Genomic DNA, 20,001 nt, shown 5'->3' on the forward strand with positions numbered 1-20,001 from the left:
CTTTTAGTAAGACCACCACTTGAGCCAGAACCTGTATGATCGAAAAGAATTTAGATATTTCCACAATTGCATGATATTATCCACTTTGGACCTGAGCCCTCATAGTCTTGCTCTTGGGCTCTACCCAAAAGGCCTCATGCTAATGGAGATATCTTTCTCTTATAAACCCATAATTTTCCCATGTGTTTTTAATGTGGGACTATGTTTGCAACCTTATAACCCCAACAATCCCCCCCCCTCAAACAAAGGATCACAGGCTTCCCACGTCCGATCATCGACCCACTAGGTCTTCCTACCCCTCGGTCCACTCGACCTACTAGGGCTTCCTTACCTAGTTGCAACTAGGACTTCCTGCCTAGTGTCTAGTCCTCTTGATCCAAACATAGGAGCCCCCACTTTCTTTGTTCGAGGTCAATATTATACCCACATGGCTCAATTAGACCATAGCTCTTGTGCACAGTCGGCGGTTAAACCTTCTGACAATCCGGGCTCTGATACCAATTGTAGGATCGAAAAAAATTTAGATATCTCCACAATTGCATGATATTGTCCACTTTGGGCCTGAGCCCTCATGGTTTTACTCTTGGGCTCTACCCAAAAGGCTTCATGCCAATGGAGATATCTTTCTCTTATAAACTCATGATCTTTTCCATGTGTTTTCAATGTGAGACTATATTTGTAACCTTGCAACCCTAACAGAACCTTCCTTATCTAAATATCAAATCATGTTTAATGATTTGCTTACATTAATGATTAGTAAAAGTCAAATTTTAATTGATTTATCTACTGTTACTAATCAATTCTTTTTCGAGCATGGTGGTGGCGGGGTGTACGTTGCACAGGAGTCATAAGGACAAGATAGTGTTGAACCTTTAAAGGAGGGCATATTTCTTGAAAAGCTGAGAGCACTTGGTAAGAGGGTTCTAAAATATCTTACCCTCTAAGAGCAAGATTTCAATGAACCAAATAAGGGGTCGAGCTAAGGACCTTAAACAAGCGCTTCTTGGGAGGAAACCCAAGTTCTTATTTCTTGTTTTCAATTATGTTTTTAGTTACTTTCTAGTTTCTTTTCTTTATTCATGATAATTTATATCCTCTACTTAATTTTTCTTATCTATCTTCCTTTTTGTAGGATTCAAAGTTGTGGAGGACTGTAAATCACATATAGGGAAGTATCTTCAGAACATGAATGTCTCAACCATTTGAAGCTTATCACTTAGTAACTTCTCTAACTTCAAAAATCTCCTCCATATTTCATTTCTAGTTTTCATTGGAACAATAAAAAGTTTAAGTTTAGAGGGATGCATGAGTTTAGGTTAGTGTTTGTCATATTTCTTAGTTTTTGCTTATTTCTTTTAATAAATATTTCATAGTTGCATCACTTATCATGTCATTATTGTTTGTTCCTCATAGTAAAATACTAGCACATTTTATCTAGATATTTATGTTGTGTGATTTGGTATGCTAGTATGTCTATTGATTTTTGTTTTCCTATCCATAGTAACATAAAGTGAGCATTGTTATTACTAGAAGAATTTAAATGTTGGCCAAGTTGTAGGATCTCTTCACTTTATGCCTGACTTTGATGGTAGATATTTTAAAATAGTCATAATTCATAAAACTGGATTAGTACTTTTGCTTCTATGGTGACCTCTCAACTATATTTTGGTTATTGGATAAACTCAGATCATGTAAACTCATTTAGAAAAATCAATCCCTAAAAAAAATATAAAGGTTTGTTCAAGTTTGATGCTTTACAAACATTCAGAAAAAAAATAGTTATCGTGAGTGGAAACTAGTAATTCACCCCTTTAAGATCGAGTTAGGTTACTGGGTAAATGAATACTATGTTTCTCTTGATACTGAGTGTTCCTTTAAAACCTTGTGTAGATAGTGCATATCATTTTCGTGGAGGGTGAACCTTGCATGTGGCAGGTAAGTGTCTATCGCTGGAAATATGAGGAACACGGTTAAATGAAAAATTGATTAAGCTTAGAGATTAACACTTGAAAAAGTTAAGTCACTCATCACACTAAGCATGGATAACTTCTACTTAGGCCACACTCAAATAATTTTTGTATCATGATCATCAGTGAAACTATATGATAGGTTTATATTGATTCACTAGGGATCATTACATGTCATCTACGCACATAAATCTAGATTGCGAGTTTTGCTTGAGGATAAACAAAGGTTTAAGTATGGGGGTGTGATGTACGTAGATTATATACACTTTTATGCATGTTTTGACACATATCTACTTGTATTTCATTAGCATAATCTATATTTATTTCACCCTATTTCATTGTAATGTCATATTTCCACTCTTTTTATTTAGAGATTTGCTCTTTGCTTATTTTGATTGATAGGACGCGATTTGGAGTGAAAATGGAGCAAAAGATGCACATTGGAGCAACTTGTGAAAATCCAGCTCAGGTCGTGTGAAACCACACGACCGTGTGGTCTTGCCTGTGCCAATTCAAGCCTCGCCCGTATGAACTCACACGGTCGTGCAACAATCCAAAGGGAAGAAGACCACGACCATGCTAATTCATATGTCCGTGTGAACATTCTAGAGGCAAAGAAGCACATGACCGTGTGAATTAACATGGTCGTGCCACATTCCAGAGGCAAAACAGACCTCGGTCGTGTAGATTCACACGGTCATGTGAAGTCTCCAGAGAGAAAGAAGATGGTCGTGTGATCCTACACGGCCGTGCAACCATTCCAAAGGACAAGCAGGACATGACCGTGTGAAACTACACGTCCGTGTCATCTTGGCCGAGACCAAGAAGGTTCCGGTCGTGTGGATGCAACACGACCGTGGCACGGGATGTGCCATGCCTGTGCCCTTCCCTATTTAAAGGGGGTTTCTCCCCTTTTGGGGAATCTTTATCTTGGGACTTGCCCCCATTCCTTGGAGAAGGGTTCTCCCCCTTGGGGGAATCCTAGATCTTCCATCTTCGTTGATCCATTCCACTTCCGGAGCAAGGATTGCAAGCAAGAAGATCGGAGATGCATAGATAAGCATTCCTCTCTTCTCTTTCTTGTGTTTAGGGTTGTAGGATGCTTAATTTCATGTCTCTTGTTTGTAAATCCCTTGCAATGGAGTAAATCTCCAGATTTAGGATATAGGAAGTAATTGTGATGTGATGTATAAACTATGTATTTAGATATTTTTCCTATGCAATAAAGTGTTTATATCATGTTCTATGTGTGTTATGCCTTGTATGTGTTTGACAAAATATGTGTGAGATCAATTCATGTAGATGTAGGATTTTGATCACCATATAGAGGAAGAGCCTTAGATTGTAAGATCATGGGACCTTATGACAGAAGGTAGCCCTTACTTTCTACAACATTTCCTTAAAACGGGGATCGATTCACTACAAGGTAAACTAATTAGAGTGTACAGGGTTCTCTCAAATTAATGTTAGGAAGTGACTTGTGTAATCTAGAAATGTATGCCCAAGGGGCCCTGTGATAGAAGGCAATCCTTTAACCGGACTTCCTAAGTTACCTCTTCTACTTAATTACATTAATCTACTGTTAGAAGGTAAATCAGTTAATTTTAGGGTTGTATGACCAAGGGACACTAGTGATATGAGTATTCTTTTAACAGACTTTCTAGAGCTGGCGGTAGAACTTGGATAAACTCTTCAATGCGATCTATACAGGATTGTACAGGACTATAGTTAGAAGCCCTACACAAGTCTAAGCATGGAGTTAGGTAGATGAACAAGGCATAGGGACATTAACTAACATCATAACGAAACTAAAACCTAACATCTATCATTCACCATCCACCTTCTTCTCTACTCTCTTATTCCTTCTCTCTCTCCTTCTCCTTAATCTTTCTCTTACTTTCTTTTCCAACCAACACTTAATTGTCTAGATAATTCATCGTGCGAAGTTAACTAGTACTTAATCAACAGTCCTTATGTGTTTGATATCTTTTGTATTACTGACGACGTAATCGTGCACTTACAGTTCATAACAGTTATTCACTCCCCTCCCTCCCCCTCCCTCTCCCTCTCCCTCTCCCTCTCCCGATCCTACAATGTATTCGAAGTTCCATTGTACCACTATTTAGTTATAAAAATGAATTCAAATAGAAAAGATAATTTACACATTCACCTGTCATCCTAACTCACAACCTATTCCACATGTCATCCTTCAATTATTACCTTTGGCACAACAGATTCACGGAGATGACAAATTCCTCAATTATTTCTGCTCTACTCACACAAGAGAATAGCAAGCTTCGTCCCAGGTGATGGTGCAGTAGTTAAGCTCTTCAAATGATTAATCAAATATTTAAGGATTGAATTTCAATTGTAATACATTATAGAGATTTTTCTTCAGTGAGATAATAATAAGATATTCTTGATTTATTTTGATAATTGATGAAAAAATTTTATATGATCAAATCGGTTATTTTCAATTAATTGATTAGAAACGTTGGATATCTGAATTAAAATATATATACAAGTACATTTTGACTCTTTTTGTTTGAATTTTCCTTACGCATTTGGCTTCTCGCTTGGAGCTTATAGCTTTAATGCATGGATTTAGTTAAGTCACTTTAAATGAGACAAGTCAAACAAGACCTACATTGAGTATGGAACACTAGAGAATTTTCACCACAAAGTCCGGAGTGTTTTTTATTTCTAAAGGCTATAATTAATACAAGGCATAGTTTGTTTTTTTCCGCCTAATTAATTAACCGGTGGGCAGTAGGTTCATATCAAAAACAAGGGCGAAGAGTCTGAGCACGGCGTAAGTGAGCAACATGGCCAACCAGCCTCCTATCAGCACCCTGACAGCGGACCTACGCACGTTGGCACCGCCCAGCACCGCCCCGGCCGCACCGAATCCGGGCAGAGCCAGGCTGCTGACCGCACAGACCGCCGCCACCCTCACGCCCCACGCCTTGATAAATCCTCCGCCCAACAGCGGCAGGAGCGCTCCCATCGAGAACGCCAGAGCCGACGCCCCCGCCGCGAGCCACGGATTGGGAAGACGACTAGTCTTTTTATTTACGTCTTCTTCCTTGGCGACGATGCCTTTTCCAAGTCCACGGCCGAGCCGCTCCAGCTCCGCCACTTCGATGTCGTACTGAGCGTAGACCGACACGAACTCACCGATGGCCATGCTGCAGGCGCCAGCCACGAGGCCGGCCAGGCCCGACACCAGCATGGCTTTTGCGGTCGAGTTGACTGCGCCGACGCCAACCATGAGCGATGCGACCGAGACGAGGCCGTCGTTGGCTCCGAGCACCGCGGCGCGGAGCCACTGCGCCCTGGCCAGGTAGTCGACGGTAGGCTCGGGTGGTGGAACCGGCTCGTGGCTTTGTTGTTCCGGTTGGATGGAAATGACATGGACGCTGTCATCTAATTGTTTTGGATAGTCGGGCGAAGAGGAGGCATGGACCTGGCCACAATGATGGCAGGAAGAAGACATGATGTTTATGTTTCAGAGATTGAAGGGAAGGGGGTAGCTCGAAGCGGATGAGTTGTTGATCAATTGAGAGAAAGAGAAAGAAGAGGCGTGCTTCTCAGCTCGATCTCAAGCTCTGTGAATTGAGAGGGCAGCGTGTTGGCCACACGCCATGACCCGTCCATTTATAACAACAATAAAAATACAAATAAAAAAAAAAAAAAACACGCAACTCGTCGTGTTGGCCACACGCCTTCTTTCCTTATATAAATAATTTTTATATATCAATCATTATTCCAAAAATTAATAGTCATCCATTTATCTCCTCCATATTAACCTGAGACGGATTGTCAGGAACGCTAAAAGCGATCGTAATCACCTTTTATCATCTTGTATTGCAATAGAATACAATGATTTTGGTCCCTTTGGGACGATCTAGTGATTAGTACATGAGGTGTTGCCACCATGAGATCTAGGGTTTGATTCTTGATAAAGTTGAGATAAATATCTCTTTTATGTGCTAGTCAGTATTTCAAAAATTAGTAGTCGTCCGTGATTTATCTTCTCCGTGTTAAACCTGGAACGAATTGATAAAACACTAGGAGCGAACGTAAACAACTTTTGCCATCATAATACAATGATTCTATCTTTGTGTATACACATATATGTTCAGGTAAATTGGAGCTGGCTAGAAAATTTAATTCATGAAAGAAAGTTTGATAAATTTTAATAGTCGTAACTTTTAATTTAGATATAAGAATGAAATCATAAATAGTAAGGATTGAAGTTCATTCATTCATTTATCTATATTTATTATAGATCTCATAATTAATTAATTTCGGATTAAAAAATATGATTTAGGACTTTTAGAGAGGTTCCGAATATTTTTTATTACTATTTTTTTTTGATAATTTTTAGATTTTTTTTTATATTTAGAGTATTTTTCTAATCTGTTTAGTTGATATTAAAGATTATCTTTTGTTATCGAATACAATTTTTTTTTTGTTAAAATCAAGAGACGACCACTTCTCTTCGTTTGCCGATTTCGACCTTATATCTCTATAATTTTTCTCTAACTGCAGCCATAAATTAATCACTATTATGTTCAGTATCATTTTACTGATTTAATCCTTGATTTAATATTATTAATTTGGAGCTTCTTATTTCTAGATTGATTAATGCCAGTAAATAGAGAGGAAATGAAACAGAGCAGAGCTAGTAAAGACTAGTGTGTGAACGAAGAGATGCCGGGAGAATAAAAGAAACGACACAGTTAAGCACTACTAATTAAAGCGGATACCCGTTGCGCCTTGCGTTGCGAGTGGCCGCCGCACCGCGTTCACAAAAGAATATTACAATGTGCGGTTGGAGAGGGACATATTTTAGTGTGCCACGACGGCAGATTCTTGTTCCACTACGCTTCATGCTATAATTCTATTTAGGTGGATCTCTGTGTCACACAATTATGATATGAGTTGTTCGAGCTGGTTTCTACTTGGCGTTTATTCTTAGTTCTCAAGGCCAACTTGATCTCTACTCCCTTAAATTATTCTGTCCTGACATTCTTAGCAGGATTCCTTTCCCCTGATTCAGTCTATTTTAGTAGGTGAAATTTGGGTGTTTTAAAAAGGTCCGAATCGGATCAAACACGTTCACACCTATGTAATGCAACCTGAATAAAGGATTAAATCAGGTCGCTACTCGGTGGATATGTGACGTAGCGGAAACGATTGAATCATCGATTCAAATATCGATTCAATATAATATCAAGAAAATAGATATTCAAAAATTCACCATTTCAAGAAAAAAAAAATTCAGAAAAGTTTATTGATCAAAACAATTATCTTATAATCAACTAAATAAATAGTGTAAATAATCTCAAAAATCTATTGTCCTACCATAACAGCCCTTTGTATAAGGAGGTCAAACACCCACTGAAGTATTTTTCGCATTCGTTAGGAATTGATTTTAAGACTTGTTATAGTAAACACCCAATGCATAGGAGCGTAGTTAAGTGGGGATGAAGGAGTGTGACCACCTCCTGACATTTAAAAAGAATACTATATCTCATCGGCACATTATCTACCCATCGTTCTTCATTGAAAAATTAAAATTAACCACACATTTAGAAAATCCTCGACCCAAGCTATCTATTTGTACTACTTTCACAAGGAAATATAGCGACTTGGAATGCTACGTATTGAATTATAAAAAATATATAATAATAAATAAATGAACTAAATCGTTGAATACAAAATGAGAGCACTAAATTAAAATTGAATCGAGTTCGAACTAAATCTAAGGATAGGCGTGGAGATAAGAATTGTGTTGGTTCAAACCAAGATTGGTTTGGTCAAGTTATGGCTGAAACAAATTTAAGATTTAAACATATTTAATTTGATTGATTTAAAATGAATTAGGGTATTTTTAAAAAAAACCTTCTTTTTTCATCCTTTTCTCCCTACACACGATGCAACCCTCGCATGTCATGCCTTTTCTCTCGTTTCTCTCTTTTATTTTTCCATTCCTCTTCTTCTTTGTTCTCTTCTCCTCCTTCTCTTCTCCAACAACAGTAAACTTGTAGTTGTTTCCCTTTTTTCTTCTCGAGCACAAGAGCTTTCTTTTGTTCTCTCTTTTCTTCTCTAGCATGTAAGAAATGTAGCATCAGCTGTTACCTTCGCATATTCTTCCTCCTCTTGTATTTCTAGGGTTTTGTTGGCACGGTATGAATAGCCCTATTTTGTCTTGCCTTGCTCTCTTTGTATCATTACTGAGCTCACCAAAGCTAGTCGAGATTGCTAACAAAGAAAGGAAAACTCTTTTATTTTGTTTCTTCCTCCCTATCTTTTTTTTTTTTTTTTCTATTTTTCTCAAAAACAAACAGTCTTCCTTTTATTTTATTCAGCGAGCAACTCTTTACAACCACAACAACAAAAAGAGGAATAGGTTGTTCCTTTCTTCTTTCATGTTGTAGGAATGTTAAATATTATAAAGAAGTAAGATCACAAATGATTCTTTGACTTTGAGTCACAGATAATAAGCTCTAGAGATCAACGGATCATTCTTTCAATTAGAACCAATGACTAAATATTTTGTGTTGTATTAATTTTTTAAATTTATTAAATTCATCCTTTCTCATTGAAATCCTGGCTACACCATTATCCATGTAGGTACCAATTACATTAACCCGTAGGGATAAGATGATGCATCTAGATGATCCATGATTTTAGTTATGATATATTTATTAGGTCAATATCATCAAAATATATAAATTATGAAAATAATCAATTATACGAAAGACTAGAATACAGAAGTATAAAGTATGTACATGATCATTATTAAAAATTGCCTTTGATGTATAATCAAAAGTGTTTTTTTTTTCAAATGGCTATATTTTTGACAACATTTGAATTTTAGTGTCTTACAACTAAGTTATTCTTATATTCTTTAAATATAGCACGTGTTTCATACAACGTGTTACTTCATCAAATAAATAAATAAATAAATAAATTCACCTAAATGTACCTAAATAAATAAAATACACTCAGTTTTTAAAACATTTTCAACTAATTATTATTTTCAAAAATATTTTTTTTATTAAAAATTATTTTCCCTTCACATATTCCACTGTAATTATACATCACTATAATTTTTAACTTATATAAAATTTCTAATAAATTTTTTAGTGTAGCCTTTTGAATAGTGTAAAATTTAGTCCACTAATATAGAATCTAATTGGTTAATTAACGCTGGATCAATAAACAATAAACTGAATGACTAATGCAATAATATATACATAGTTATGTATAATTTTATCCCCTTGATGTTAGTCCAAAGTTAAATGACATTTAATTTAATAAATTTATACTTAGGAGATATTATTAATGCAACATTATCTTTTAGGGTAAGAAGCATACAATACTATAAAGAAAAAGTTTAAACCTTAGAAAATGATCTTACCTTAAGTGGGAGACAAATAAAATCTGGTCAATCGTTGTTTGCATGCTCTAATCAATTTACTAAGTTTTTATATTTCTTGATTTATTTGTACTTTGGATCAGCATATGCTCTCGGGAAAAAACTCATCCCATCCTTAACTACTTAATGATTGACTATAAGCTAACCCTGTAATTTACTTCTCTTCATATAACTTAAAGATGGACTATGAGGGATGTCTAAGGTGAGCGTAATCATCTTTTACTACAATTGATTTAATTTTCTTGTAATATCAATTTTCTCATATTTTAAATTATTGTTTTTAATATGTATCAATTGTGGAGGAAAAGTGAGATTCAAGTTTGTACCCGAAAAATGGCTAAGGAGGAACTCATTCGTATTATCCGACATTATCCTTAATGACTTGAAATTGGAAAAGAAAAGGATTACTATCTATATTATTACCCTAACTTGAATAATTTTTCAAACATTAAAAATAAATTATTGATGCAATTATGCTCTTAGTGGTTGAGTGTGAATACATTTTTTTATGCAATTAGTAAAGAATTTAAGTTTGGCTCAACTTATATTTTTGATGAGTTTGTTAAGTAAGTAGTTGTAAGCATTTGACTAGATAAACTATAGTATAGTGATATCTCAATAGGTGTTAGTTTGAAGAATTCTAAATCAAGGTTATTTGAAAACTTGACAGATGGAAAAGTCCAAGAGGTCTTGGAACATGATAAGTCAGATAATTGTTAATAGATGAAAAAGTTCCATCCAAGAGGTCATGGAATATGGATAAGTCACATAGTTGTTTGTAGATGAAAAGGCCCAAAGGTGTTGGTAAATATATAAGTACAATAGGTGTCAACACATATCATTAATGAAGACAAGTGAGTCTTGAGATATCATGAGTGCGATCTTAGGCTTTTGGTAGAAGTTCACCTAGGCATGTATGTTCGTGCAATCTACTTTTGATAAAGATTGATCAAGCTCGAGTTAAATTTTGATGTTTGATTAATATATTTGATGGTTGAATGAGATATCAAATATGTTAAGATTGATAGGATATTTAATAATAGAGAAGTACAAGTGGATTATGGTTGTCAGACACTTGGCAGTTGGAAGTCCAACAAGGAATTGGCAGGGATAGAGTCCAAGTGAGTCACGTTGGCTAGACACTTGATAGTTGAAAGTCTAACAGGAAGTTGACAAAAGTGAAGTCCAAGTGAGTCATGGTTTACTGAACACTTGGTATTTGAAAGTCCAACAAAGAGTTGATGAGGATAAAGGTCCAAGTGGGTTATAGTTGACTGGACACTTGACAATGATAGAAGTTCTAACATGTCATAGAAGGCTAGATGTTAGGCATGAATAGTGAAGTTCTAACAGGTCATGAAGCATCAAATATTTGGTATGAGAAGAGAAGTCTAAAAAGGTCAAGGAGGACCGAATGTATGGCAATGGTAAAGTCTTGACAGGTCAAGATTGATCCAATGTTAGGCAGAGGAAGTCCTAATATGCTAGAATTAATTGAATACTAGGTAAGGTGAATGTTTATCCTTAGTAAGGCTAGAACATAGGTACAAGTTGATTAATGTAGGTTTACTAGTCAATTGATGAACCTAACACCATGAATTTGAGATTTTGGGCAGGGTTGTCATATGTTCAATCAACAGTTGATTGTTGGCGGTCAACTGATGCATCAGTCGATTGGTACATTGAATTTAGCCACTATGAAACACATAGAAGGTTTCACAATCGATATAGAAAATTGATTGATGAGTATTAGTCGATTGATAAAGTGATGATTAATTGACTATTGACCTAGATACTCAGTTGGATGAAGCTGTTAAGCAGACAAAGTAGAGTAATGTTTAAATTGCACAATAACAGTTGATTGTAAAGAATTAGGCAATCGATTGATATACGAATTCCAATTACAAACAAAAAATCCTATAAAAGATGATTTTGTGGAGATTTCGAGCAACCAATTCTTGGAAGGTTTGTGGGTGACTACTACTATATTCCAAAATTTTAGCGAGCAATATAAAGCAATCACAACGCGAGCAAAGTAAAGATTTTTGTGTAAATAGTTTATTTACATTATATTCATTTTCATCCTTATCTTTTTATTTGGTTTGTGTTTCTTGTAAGAACAATTGTTGTAGGAAGTTTCTTTGCCTTCGGAAGGTGTCTGACAAGGATGAAGAATAGTGGTACTATCACTAGGACATGATTTTTTGAATCATGTAAAATCGAGGTGTTCTAGTGCTTGTGTTTTGTTTTAAGTTTTTTATTTCTACTACATATCAATCTTTTGTACACGAGCACATGATCAATGAACGAGAAACAAGAATCACTCTTTGCCCTCTCTGGCAACATCAATAGTCCTAACAAGTTGTATCATAGTTAGGGCTGAGTATTCGATTAAAACTGAATCGAATTAACCAAAACCGAATAAACTAAACTTTTTTGAGCTAACTAAATTGGTCAAATTTTAGGACAAAACCTGAATAAATTGAATCGATATAATATCAATTAATTTGATTTTAACTGAATTAACCGATTTCTGAGGTTTTAACTCCATTTTAATCCCTATTGAATTTAACCAATTTCTTGTAAAATTAATCACCGAATATGCTTTCAAATAATCACTGTAAAAAGCATCAAATTAATCACCAAAAATTAATCACCGTGAAAAGCAAGCAGAAACTAAGGAATCTTTGAAATTCCTTGAAAAGTGATTGAAGAAGACAGGGAATCAAGAGGAAAGGGAAAAAAGAATAGTAGAAGTAGAATGAAGCTTACTTTGAGAGGCGAGAGCAAAGGAATTCTTCCAAGGGCCTTGGTTGTCGAAGTCGTGGGGGAGGGCATTCTTACAACTTGAACTGAATTTTAAAATTTAATAGGTTCGGTCTGTTAATTCAATTTAACCAAAATTTAATTCACCCCTAATAATAGTAGGTTACTCTTCGTGGACTAATCACCGAGGGAGTATAATGCTAAAGGAAGAAAAAAGACTTACGATTTTGATTTCTTTGATACCTACAAGTGGTATCATTGGACTAATCGTTAAGGGAGCAAGAGGCATCAAAATTGGAATGGAGTTCTAAGATGCTCTCAAATATGACATTTGGTTTCCATTACCCTTTGGATTAAGATGATTTTCTCACTGGAAGGTAAGAATCAAAATGTTATTCCAAATGGATATGGAGAACTTGTTTGCTTTGATAGAGTGATTTGAAGCTTTGGATGAAAGAGGAGGACCTCTCAAGAAGAGCAAATGGACCAAGGAACAAATCCAAATATTTGAGGCGCATGATAAGATAGCTAAAATTTTGATTAATTTGCTACCTAATGACATTTTATGTAGATTAAGTGAATACCAGGACGCAAATGAACTGTGAAGCAATTTAGCTAAACTCTATAAAAATCCACCATCAACACAGAATGAGGATGAGCCCAATGAGGGAGGCTTGTTGGCTTAAGAATATGAAAACATGGAGGTCTAGAGGTGCTCATAACTCGATATGGAGAAAGTTGAAGAAACATTAACCTCAAGGATTAATGGGGAGGATAGGTTATTGACATCAGAGCGAGAGGAACTCTCAACATCTAGATCCAATGAGGAGGAAGTACATATAACGCCCAAAAATTCTCAAAACTATTTTAGAAATATTCTATGATTTTTCTGGAATTTTAGGATATTTTTACAGAATTTTTAGAGTAACGGAAGTAGCAAAAACAAATAGAAAATGAAAACGGCCTAAGCGGGAATTGAACCCGAGACCTACGGTTTACGGATAATGTTAGTAACCAGTTGAACCCAGCAGAGCCGTGCTGAAAGGAAAGGGAGGCAATTAAATTTATATTAGAGTTGGGCTAAAATTACCCACTTAATATAAATAGGGAATTTAATAGGTGAAGAGTTTTTTTTTTTTACGTGACTTTTCCTTCTCCTCACCCTAGCCACGCCGCCCCCTTCCCTCTCCTTCTCTCGGCGCCAACCACAAGAAGAAACCTAGGGTTCCTTTCCTAGGGCTTCAAGGACACCTTCTGGCGACATCTACGACACGAGGACGTTTCCCTTCGCGAGAGGAACGCTTAGACGCGAGAAGATCGTCGAAAGGATCGTCTCCTCCGGAAAATCTCGCGATTAGAATCGTAAGAAATTACGAATAGGAGGTAAGAAACCCCTCACCTGCAGTATAAGTAGCTTCCGTTTGAATGCATGCTTTTAGATTAGTTATACTCGGATTTTTGTCGACATCTAGGGTGTATTTAACCCTCCTCGCAGCTTTAGGGATTAGTCGAGCACCTCTAGATGGGTCGGACGCGTTTGCCTCTTCAGTTGAGGTGTTAGACGTTGTCGGGTGCCTAGAGGTGGTCTCCCTACTAGAGAGGAGAGTTAGAGCACACCAAATGCTCGATAAAAAGATTAGGACAGCTTTTGATTCAGTGGGCATTTATTCAGCTCAGTCAAATGCCGTATAGACGTATTGATCCAGATAATTAGCTTTATTACAGCTTTCATGGGACTAGATGTTCAATGGGTGGGCTCCCACAGTCGCCTCTAGGTTCAGACAACCTAGCTCTAGGTTCAGATAACCTAGAAACGGCTAAATAAAAAAACTCAGTATCAGTATTTTATTTTCAGCAGTGGCACTGTACAGGATCAGATATCCATTGGGTTGGACTCCCACAGTCGTCCCTAGGTTCAGATAACCTAGTAAACCCTACTAGATTTGGAACTTGCAATCTCGGGTCTAGCTAGGGGTGCGCGCACAGCACGTACAGTTGCCAGGGCCCTCAGCTGCATGATTATTATTTTAATCTACTTATGTATACAGTTTTCAAAACTCTCAGTCACCTATGTGATCAGGATTTAATTCAGTATCAGCTTAGTTTAGTTCAGTTTCAGTTTAGTTCTTCCTGACTGATACCATGAGTTAGCTCCATGCTTAGATTTTGATATGCATGCTATGTTTCAGTATTTGTGCTTAGTAACTTTGCTATGTCATGCTTATCTATGTTCAGTACGTATTTCAAATAGCATGTTTTCAAAACATAAATTACATCATGTGCATGTTTTGTGAGGTAGCTGGTTTCTTACTAAGCTTTAAGCTTACAGATACTTTTTCCTTATACTGCAGATAAAGGTAAAGGGAAAATGGACTAGCGGAGGCTGGAGGACAATGCGATGAAGATGTGTGTGGAAGGAACTTGGGAATAAAAGATCTTAGGGATCTAACAAGCTTTATTTATGCATTAAAACTTTCAGCAAAATTAGTTAACTGTTAGAACCTTATTATTCTACACATAGTACATTTGCATGCCATGAATTAGTGAACCATGCGTGATATCATGTTTAAAATGTTAGCTAATACATGTTAAAAATGTTTCTAGCTGTTATAGACTTGATGTGTATGAGTTGGGCACGAAATAGTGTTGAAATCAGGGTTCGATCAAGCGATAGGGTCTCGAGCTGGGAGCTCTAAGGCATTGGATCGGTCGGTGACCAATCCAGTCAGAGAGTTAGCGTCTGTTATGGATCGGTCAGCTACGATCAGAGAGTACAGAAGCTCACCGATCGGTCGGACCGATCGGTGAGCAATGGATCGGTCAAGCCGGCCGATCGATGTACTCTGGATCGGTGAGACCGATCCACCGCATCTGAAGCAATATAGCTTATGGATCGGTCGACCGATCCGAGGTTTTTCTCCAGGTTGCGTGGATCGATCGGATCGATCCATCCCAATCGATTCATGGATCGATTGAAATGTCTGATTACAGCTAAGGACATCCGAGAGGCATAGATTATCTTCCTAGCATGTGTACAACTCCTAGGTATACCTAGAATATTAAGTTCAGATTTTACAATGTAATCGGTTTAGTAAAATTTTAATCAATCCAGATTTCAATAGTAATTTAGCACAGCATAATGCTCGGCCTCACAGCCTAGTCGGTAGAAGGTGGGTCGTTACAGAGTGGTATCGAGCAGAGTTCCATACTTCCTACACACATCAGCGTACCTGCGGCTTCCAAGTAAGAATACCTCTCACTTTGCATGTTTATTGCTTTTCGTTATAGATAACTAAAGCATGCTTGTTTATGATAGTAGTTAACATGATAACAATAGTTTCTCTATTATGCTTGTGCTAGTCATGTATGTCTGCATGTCTTTAGAAATGACACGAGGGCCTTGACTAGAAGGGCACCACCATGAGCCCCACCATGAGGCAGTTCGGTGCCTCCCCGGACCTTACAAAGACTAGTGGCTCGATTCTGACTAGGCTGAGCAACAGAAATAGCCACCTTAAAGGCTAGTCGGTAGAACACTCCCACTGTCACCCGGAGCCTAACTTAGCGACACGGTGGTCTTAGAGGTTCCACCAGTCCCTACTGGCACAGTGGCCCAGAACGCAGAGAAGCCTATCGATCCGTGGCGAGAGTCAAGCCGAGAATTTCTCAAAGAATGAACCATGGGATGCTCAGGCATGGTTCAAAACACTGGAAAGTACGATGGAGCTTCTGGACTGGCCAGAACATGAAAAGGTGAAGTGCGCATCCTTCTGTCTGACAGGAGATGCACGTATGTGGTGGGAGAGAATCAGAGCGAAGCGCCCAGTGAACCAGATGACATGGGCTGACTTCGAGAAGGAATTCTTTGAGGAGTTCTTTCACATGCGGGTCACCAACCGTCACTACGACGAGTTCACTGAGTTTCGTCAGGACAACCTATCAGTTGAGGAAGCCGTGAAGAAATTCAACAGGTTGGCTGGTCTATGCCCTGAATTAGTCAGCACAGAAAGGGAACGAATCCGGTTGATGCTCAAGATGCTGAGGCCGGAAATAGCAATGAACGTGGCTGGCGGCGTTCGTAGGCCGCAAACCACTGAAGAACTAGTCAGCAGTGCTCTGACCACTGAGCACTACCAGAACAGTATCAAGCAGCAGAAGCAAGTTTTCTCAGAATCCAAAGGTCAAGGAGGCTCAGGTACTCAGAAGCAGCAGGGTCACAGCTCCCACGGCTCTAACTGGAAAGGGAACTCCAGCAACAAGCGCAAACCAGGGAGTTACCCAAAAGGAGGACCAGCCAGCAAGCAGCCCAATTATCCAAAGTGTGCTACTTGTGGGAAATTCCACCCTGGAGTTTGTCGTAAAGGCACACGAGGATGATTTGAATGCGGACAGGAAGGGCATATGGCCAAGCAGTGTCCAAACAAGACCAGTCTTCCTCAGCCACAGCCGATTCAGTATGGAGGCCAGCCAGCTCAGTTACATCATATGCAGGCCGCTTTAGATGGTCCACATATCAGCTAGGGCAGATTAGAAGCCCCTCCAGCTACGACCAATGCGAGGATCTACTCACTCACCAGAGAGGACGCAGCAAATGCCTCGACAGTTGTTACAGGTCAGATTAGTATTTTACAGCAAAGTACAACTGTCTTATTCGATACTGGGGCAACCCATTCATACATATCCAGGGCATTTGCTGAGAAGTTAGCAGTACCTCCAGAGGTACTCAGTAGCCAGTTCCTTACGACGTTACCCTCAGGAGAAATCATGGCGTCTACGCACTGGCTCAGAGCAGTGCCGGTCACTATAGCAGACAGAGAGCTCTTTTGCGATCTGATAGTGATTAATATGACCGACTACGACGTTATCTTCGGGATGGACTTCTTGATCAAATACGGTGCCTCCATCGAGTGCCGTAAACAGAAAGTCATATTCCAACCTGAAGCGGAAGCACAGTTCGAATTCGTCGGAGAACCCAGGAGAAAGGCCAAGAAGTTTCTCTCAGCTATGAAGGCACAGAGGTTGATGGATTCAGGATGTACGGGGTTCTTAGCACACGTAGTCAGTACCAGTCAGGACAAGGACCAACAGCTAGCAGAGGTCCGAGTCGTATGTGACTACCCAGCAGTCTTCCCTGAAGAGTTACCAGGCCTAGCACCAGACAGGGAGATCGAATTTGAGATAGAGCTCATTCCCGGTACAAATCCTATCTCCAAAGCACCTTACCGCATGGCTCCAGCAGAACTGAAGGAACTTCATGAGCAACTACAGGAGCTGCTTGACAAGGGCTTCATCCGTCCTAGTCACTCACCATGGGGAGCACCTGTATTGTTCGTGAAGAAGAAAGACGGGAGCATGCGCCTGTGTATAGACTACCGGGCACTGAACCAAGTCACAATCAAGAACAGGTATCCTCTTCCCAGAATAGATGACCTGTTTGATCAGCTAAAGGGAGCAGCAGTGTTCTCTAAAATAGACCTCAGATCAAGTTATCATCAGGTGAAGGTTAAAGAAGGGGACATACCCAAGACAGCATTCAGGACTAGATACGGACATTACGAGTTCGTAGTCATGCCCTTTGGCGTGACAAATGCTCCAGCTACTTTCATGGACCTTATGAACAGGGTATTCAGAGAATATTTAGATAGGTTCATTATTGTGTTCATCGATGACATCCTTATCTATTCCAGAACTCAGGAAGAACACGTAGAGCACCTGAAAACAGTATTGCAGACCCTTCAGCAGAATCAGCTGTACGCCAAGTTCACCAAATGTGAATTTTGGCTAGATCAGGTGTCCTTCCTGGGTCACATCATCTCAAAGGATGATATCATGGTAGACCCCAGTAAGATAGAAGCTGTGAGCAACTGGAAAAGACCCAAGAACGCCAGTGAGATCAGAAGCTTTCTGGGATTAGCAGGTTACTACAGGAAATTCGTAGAGGACTTCTCCAGGATAGCCTCCCCACTGACAGCTCTTACCAGAAAGAACAGAAAATTTCAGTGGACAGAGGACTGTGAGAACAGTTTCAGCGAGCTGAAAAGGAGATTGACCAGTGCACCTATTCTGACTCTACCAGAGAACGCAGATAGCTTTGACATATATAGTGATGCCTCGAAGTTGGGACTAGGAGCAGTGCTGATGCAAGATGGCAAGGTGATCGCCTATGCCTCCAGACAACTTAAGGATTATGAGAAGAACTATCCTACTCATGACCTTGAGCTTGCAGCAGTGGTGTTCGCTCTCAAGATTTGGAGACATTACTTGTATGGAGCTCAGTGCAGAGTGTATACAAATCATCAGAGTCTGAAGTACTTCTTCACTCAGAAGGATCTGAATATGCGACAGCGCAGATGGCTAGAGCTGGTCAAAGACTACGACATAGACATCCTCTACCACCCAGGAAAAGCTAATAAGGTAGCAGATACACTTAGCAGGAAGTCCAGTGCTACCCTATTATCTCTAGCAGCCATGTCACCGCCCCTACAGAAAGAGATCACAGATTTCAGTCTCGAGCTCATAGTCGGATAGCTCTCTACTATGACATTAGAGTCTACCTTGCTCGGTGACATCCAGACAGCTCAGGAGCAGGATCCTGAAATTCAGAGAATCAAGCAAGGTTTAGCAGAATCAGAAGGTGGAGAGTTCAGAATATCAGATAGCGGGGTGTTGTATTTTGGTGACAGGCTATGTGTTCCGGATCAGGAGGAACTACAGAGGAAAATCCTAGACGAGGCTCACAAGACTCCCTATGCGATGCATCCTGGCTCCACCAAAATGTACCAGGACTTGAAGAAACACTTTTGGTGGCTTGGGATGAAGAGAGACATCGCTCGATATGTCAGCACCTGCCTAACCTGTCAGAGGGTTAAGGCAGAACATCAGAGACCAGGGGGAGTTTTGCAGCCCATACAGATACCAGAATGGAAGTGGGAAGACATTTCTATGGATTTTATAGTGGGATTATCCAGAACCACGAATGGTTTTGATACCATCTGGGTAATAGTCGACAGATTGACTAAATCAGCCCACTTCTTAGCTATCGGGATATCCTACTCCATGGAACAGCTAGCTCAGTTGTATCTCAAGGAAATCGTTATATTACATGGAGTCCCACGAACCATTATTTCAGACAGAGACAGCAGGTTCACGTCACACTTCTGGGAGTGTGTACAGACAGCTTTGGGCATGAAGTTAAAGTTTAGCACAGCCTTCCATCCGCAGACAGATGGACAGACGGAGCGAGTAAATCAGGTACTCGAGGATATACTCCGAGCATGTACCCTAGATTTCAAGGGAAGTTGGTGTAAATATCTGAGTTTAGCAGAATTTGCATACAACAACAGCTATCAGGCCACTATCGGTATGGCACCTTATGAGGCTCTCTATGGGCGGAGGTGTAGATCTCCAATCTGCTGGTATGAGAGTGGTGAACAGAAAGAGCTAGAACTTCAGACAGATTTAGTGGCAGATACCACAGCAGCTATACAGCAGATCCGCCAGAGGATAGAGACAGCTCAGAGGCGCCAGAAAAGCTATGCTGATATACGGCGCAGACCTTTGGAGTTTTCAGTTGGGGATTCAGTGTTCCTTAGAGTAGCTCCCATGAAGGGAGTAATGCGTTTTGGGAAGAAGGGCAAGGTAAGTCCCCGATATATGGGACCATACCTTATCAGCAGAAGAGTGGGCAAGGTAGCATATGAGCTAGAGCTACCCCAGGAAATGTCAGCTGTCCACAATGTATTTCATGTCTCTATGCTGAAGAAGCATATCCCAGATGCCACCCAGGTGATTGAGCCCCAGTCGGTACAGATCCGCGAA

The 20,001-nt window shown here is 39.3% G+C and overlaps 1 protein-coding gene across 1 annotated transcript; it reads right to left on the reverse strand.

The window, feature by feature from the left end:
- Nucleotides 1-4,570: 4,570 nt before the first annotated feature.
- On the reverse strand, nucleotides 4,571-5,596 carry LOC121977484 (vacuolar iron transporter homolog 2-like). Its single transcript, XM_042530035.1, has one exon. It carries the CDS (start codon nucleotides 5,461-5,463, stop codon nucleotides 4,723-4,725), a length of 741 nt encoding a protein of 246 aa, XP_042385969.1. The 5' UTR covers nucleotides 5,464-5,596; the 3' UTR covers nucleotides 4,571-4,722.
- Between the last annotated feature and the right edge of the window lie 14,405 nt (nucleotides 5,597-20,001).

Source organism: Zingiber officinale, chromosome 4B (assembly GCF_018446385.1).
Source record: "Zingiber officinale cultivar Zhangliang chromosome 4B, Zo_v1.1, whole genome shotgun sequence".
NCBI classification, from domain to species: domain Eukaryota; kingdom Viridiplantae; phylum Streptophyta; class Magnoliopsida; order Zingiberales; family Zingiberaceae; genus Zingiber; species Zingiber officinale.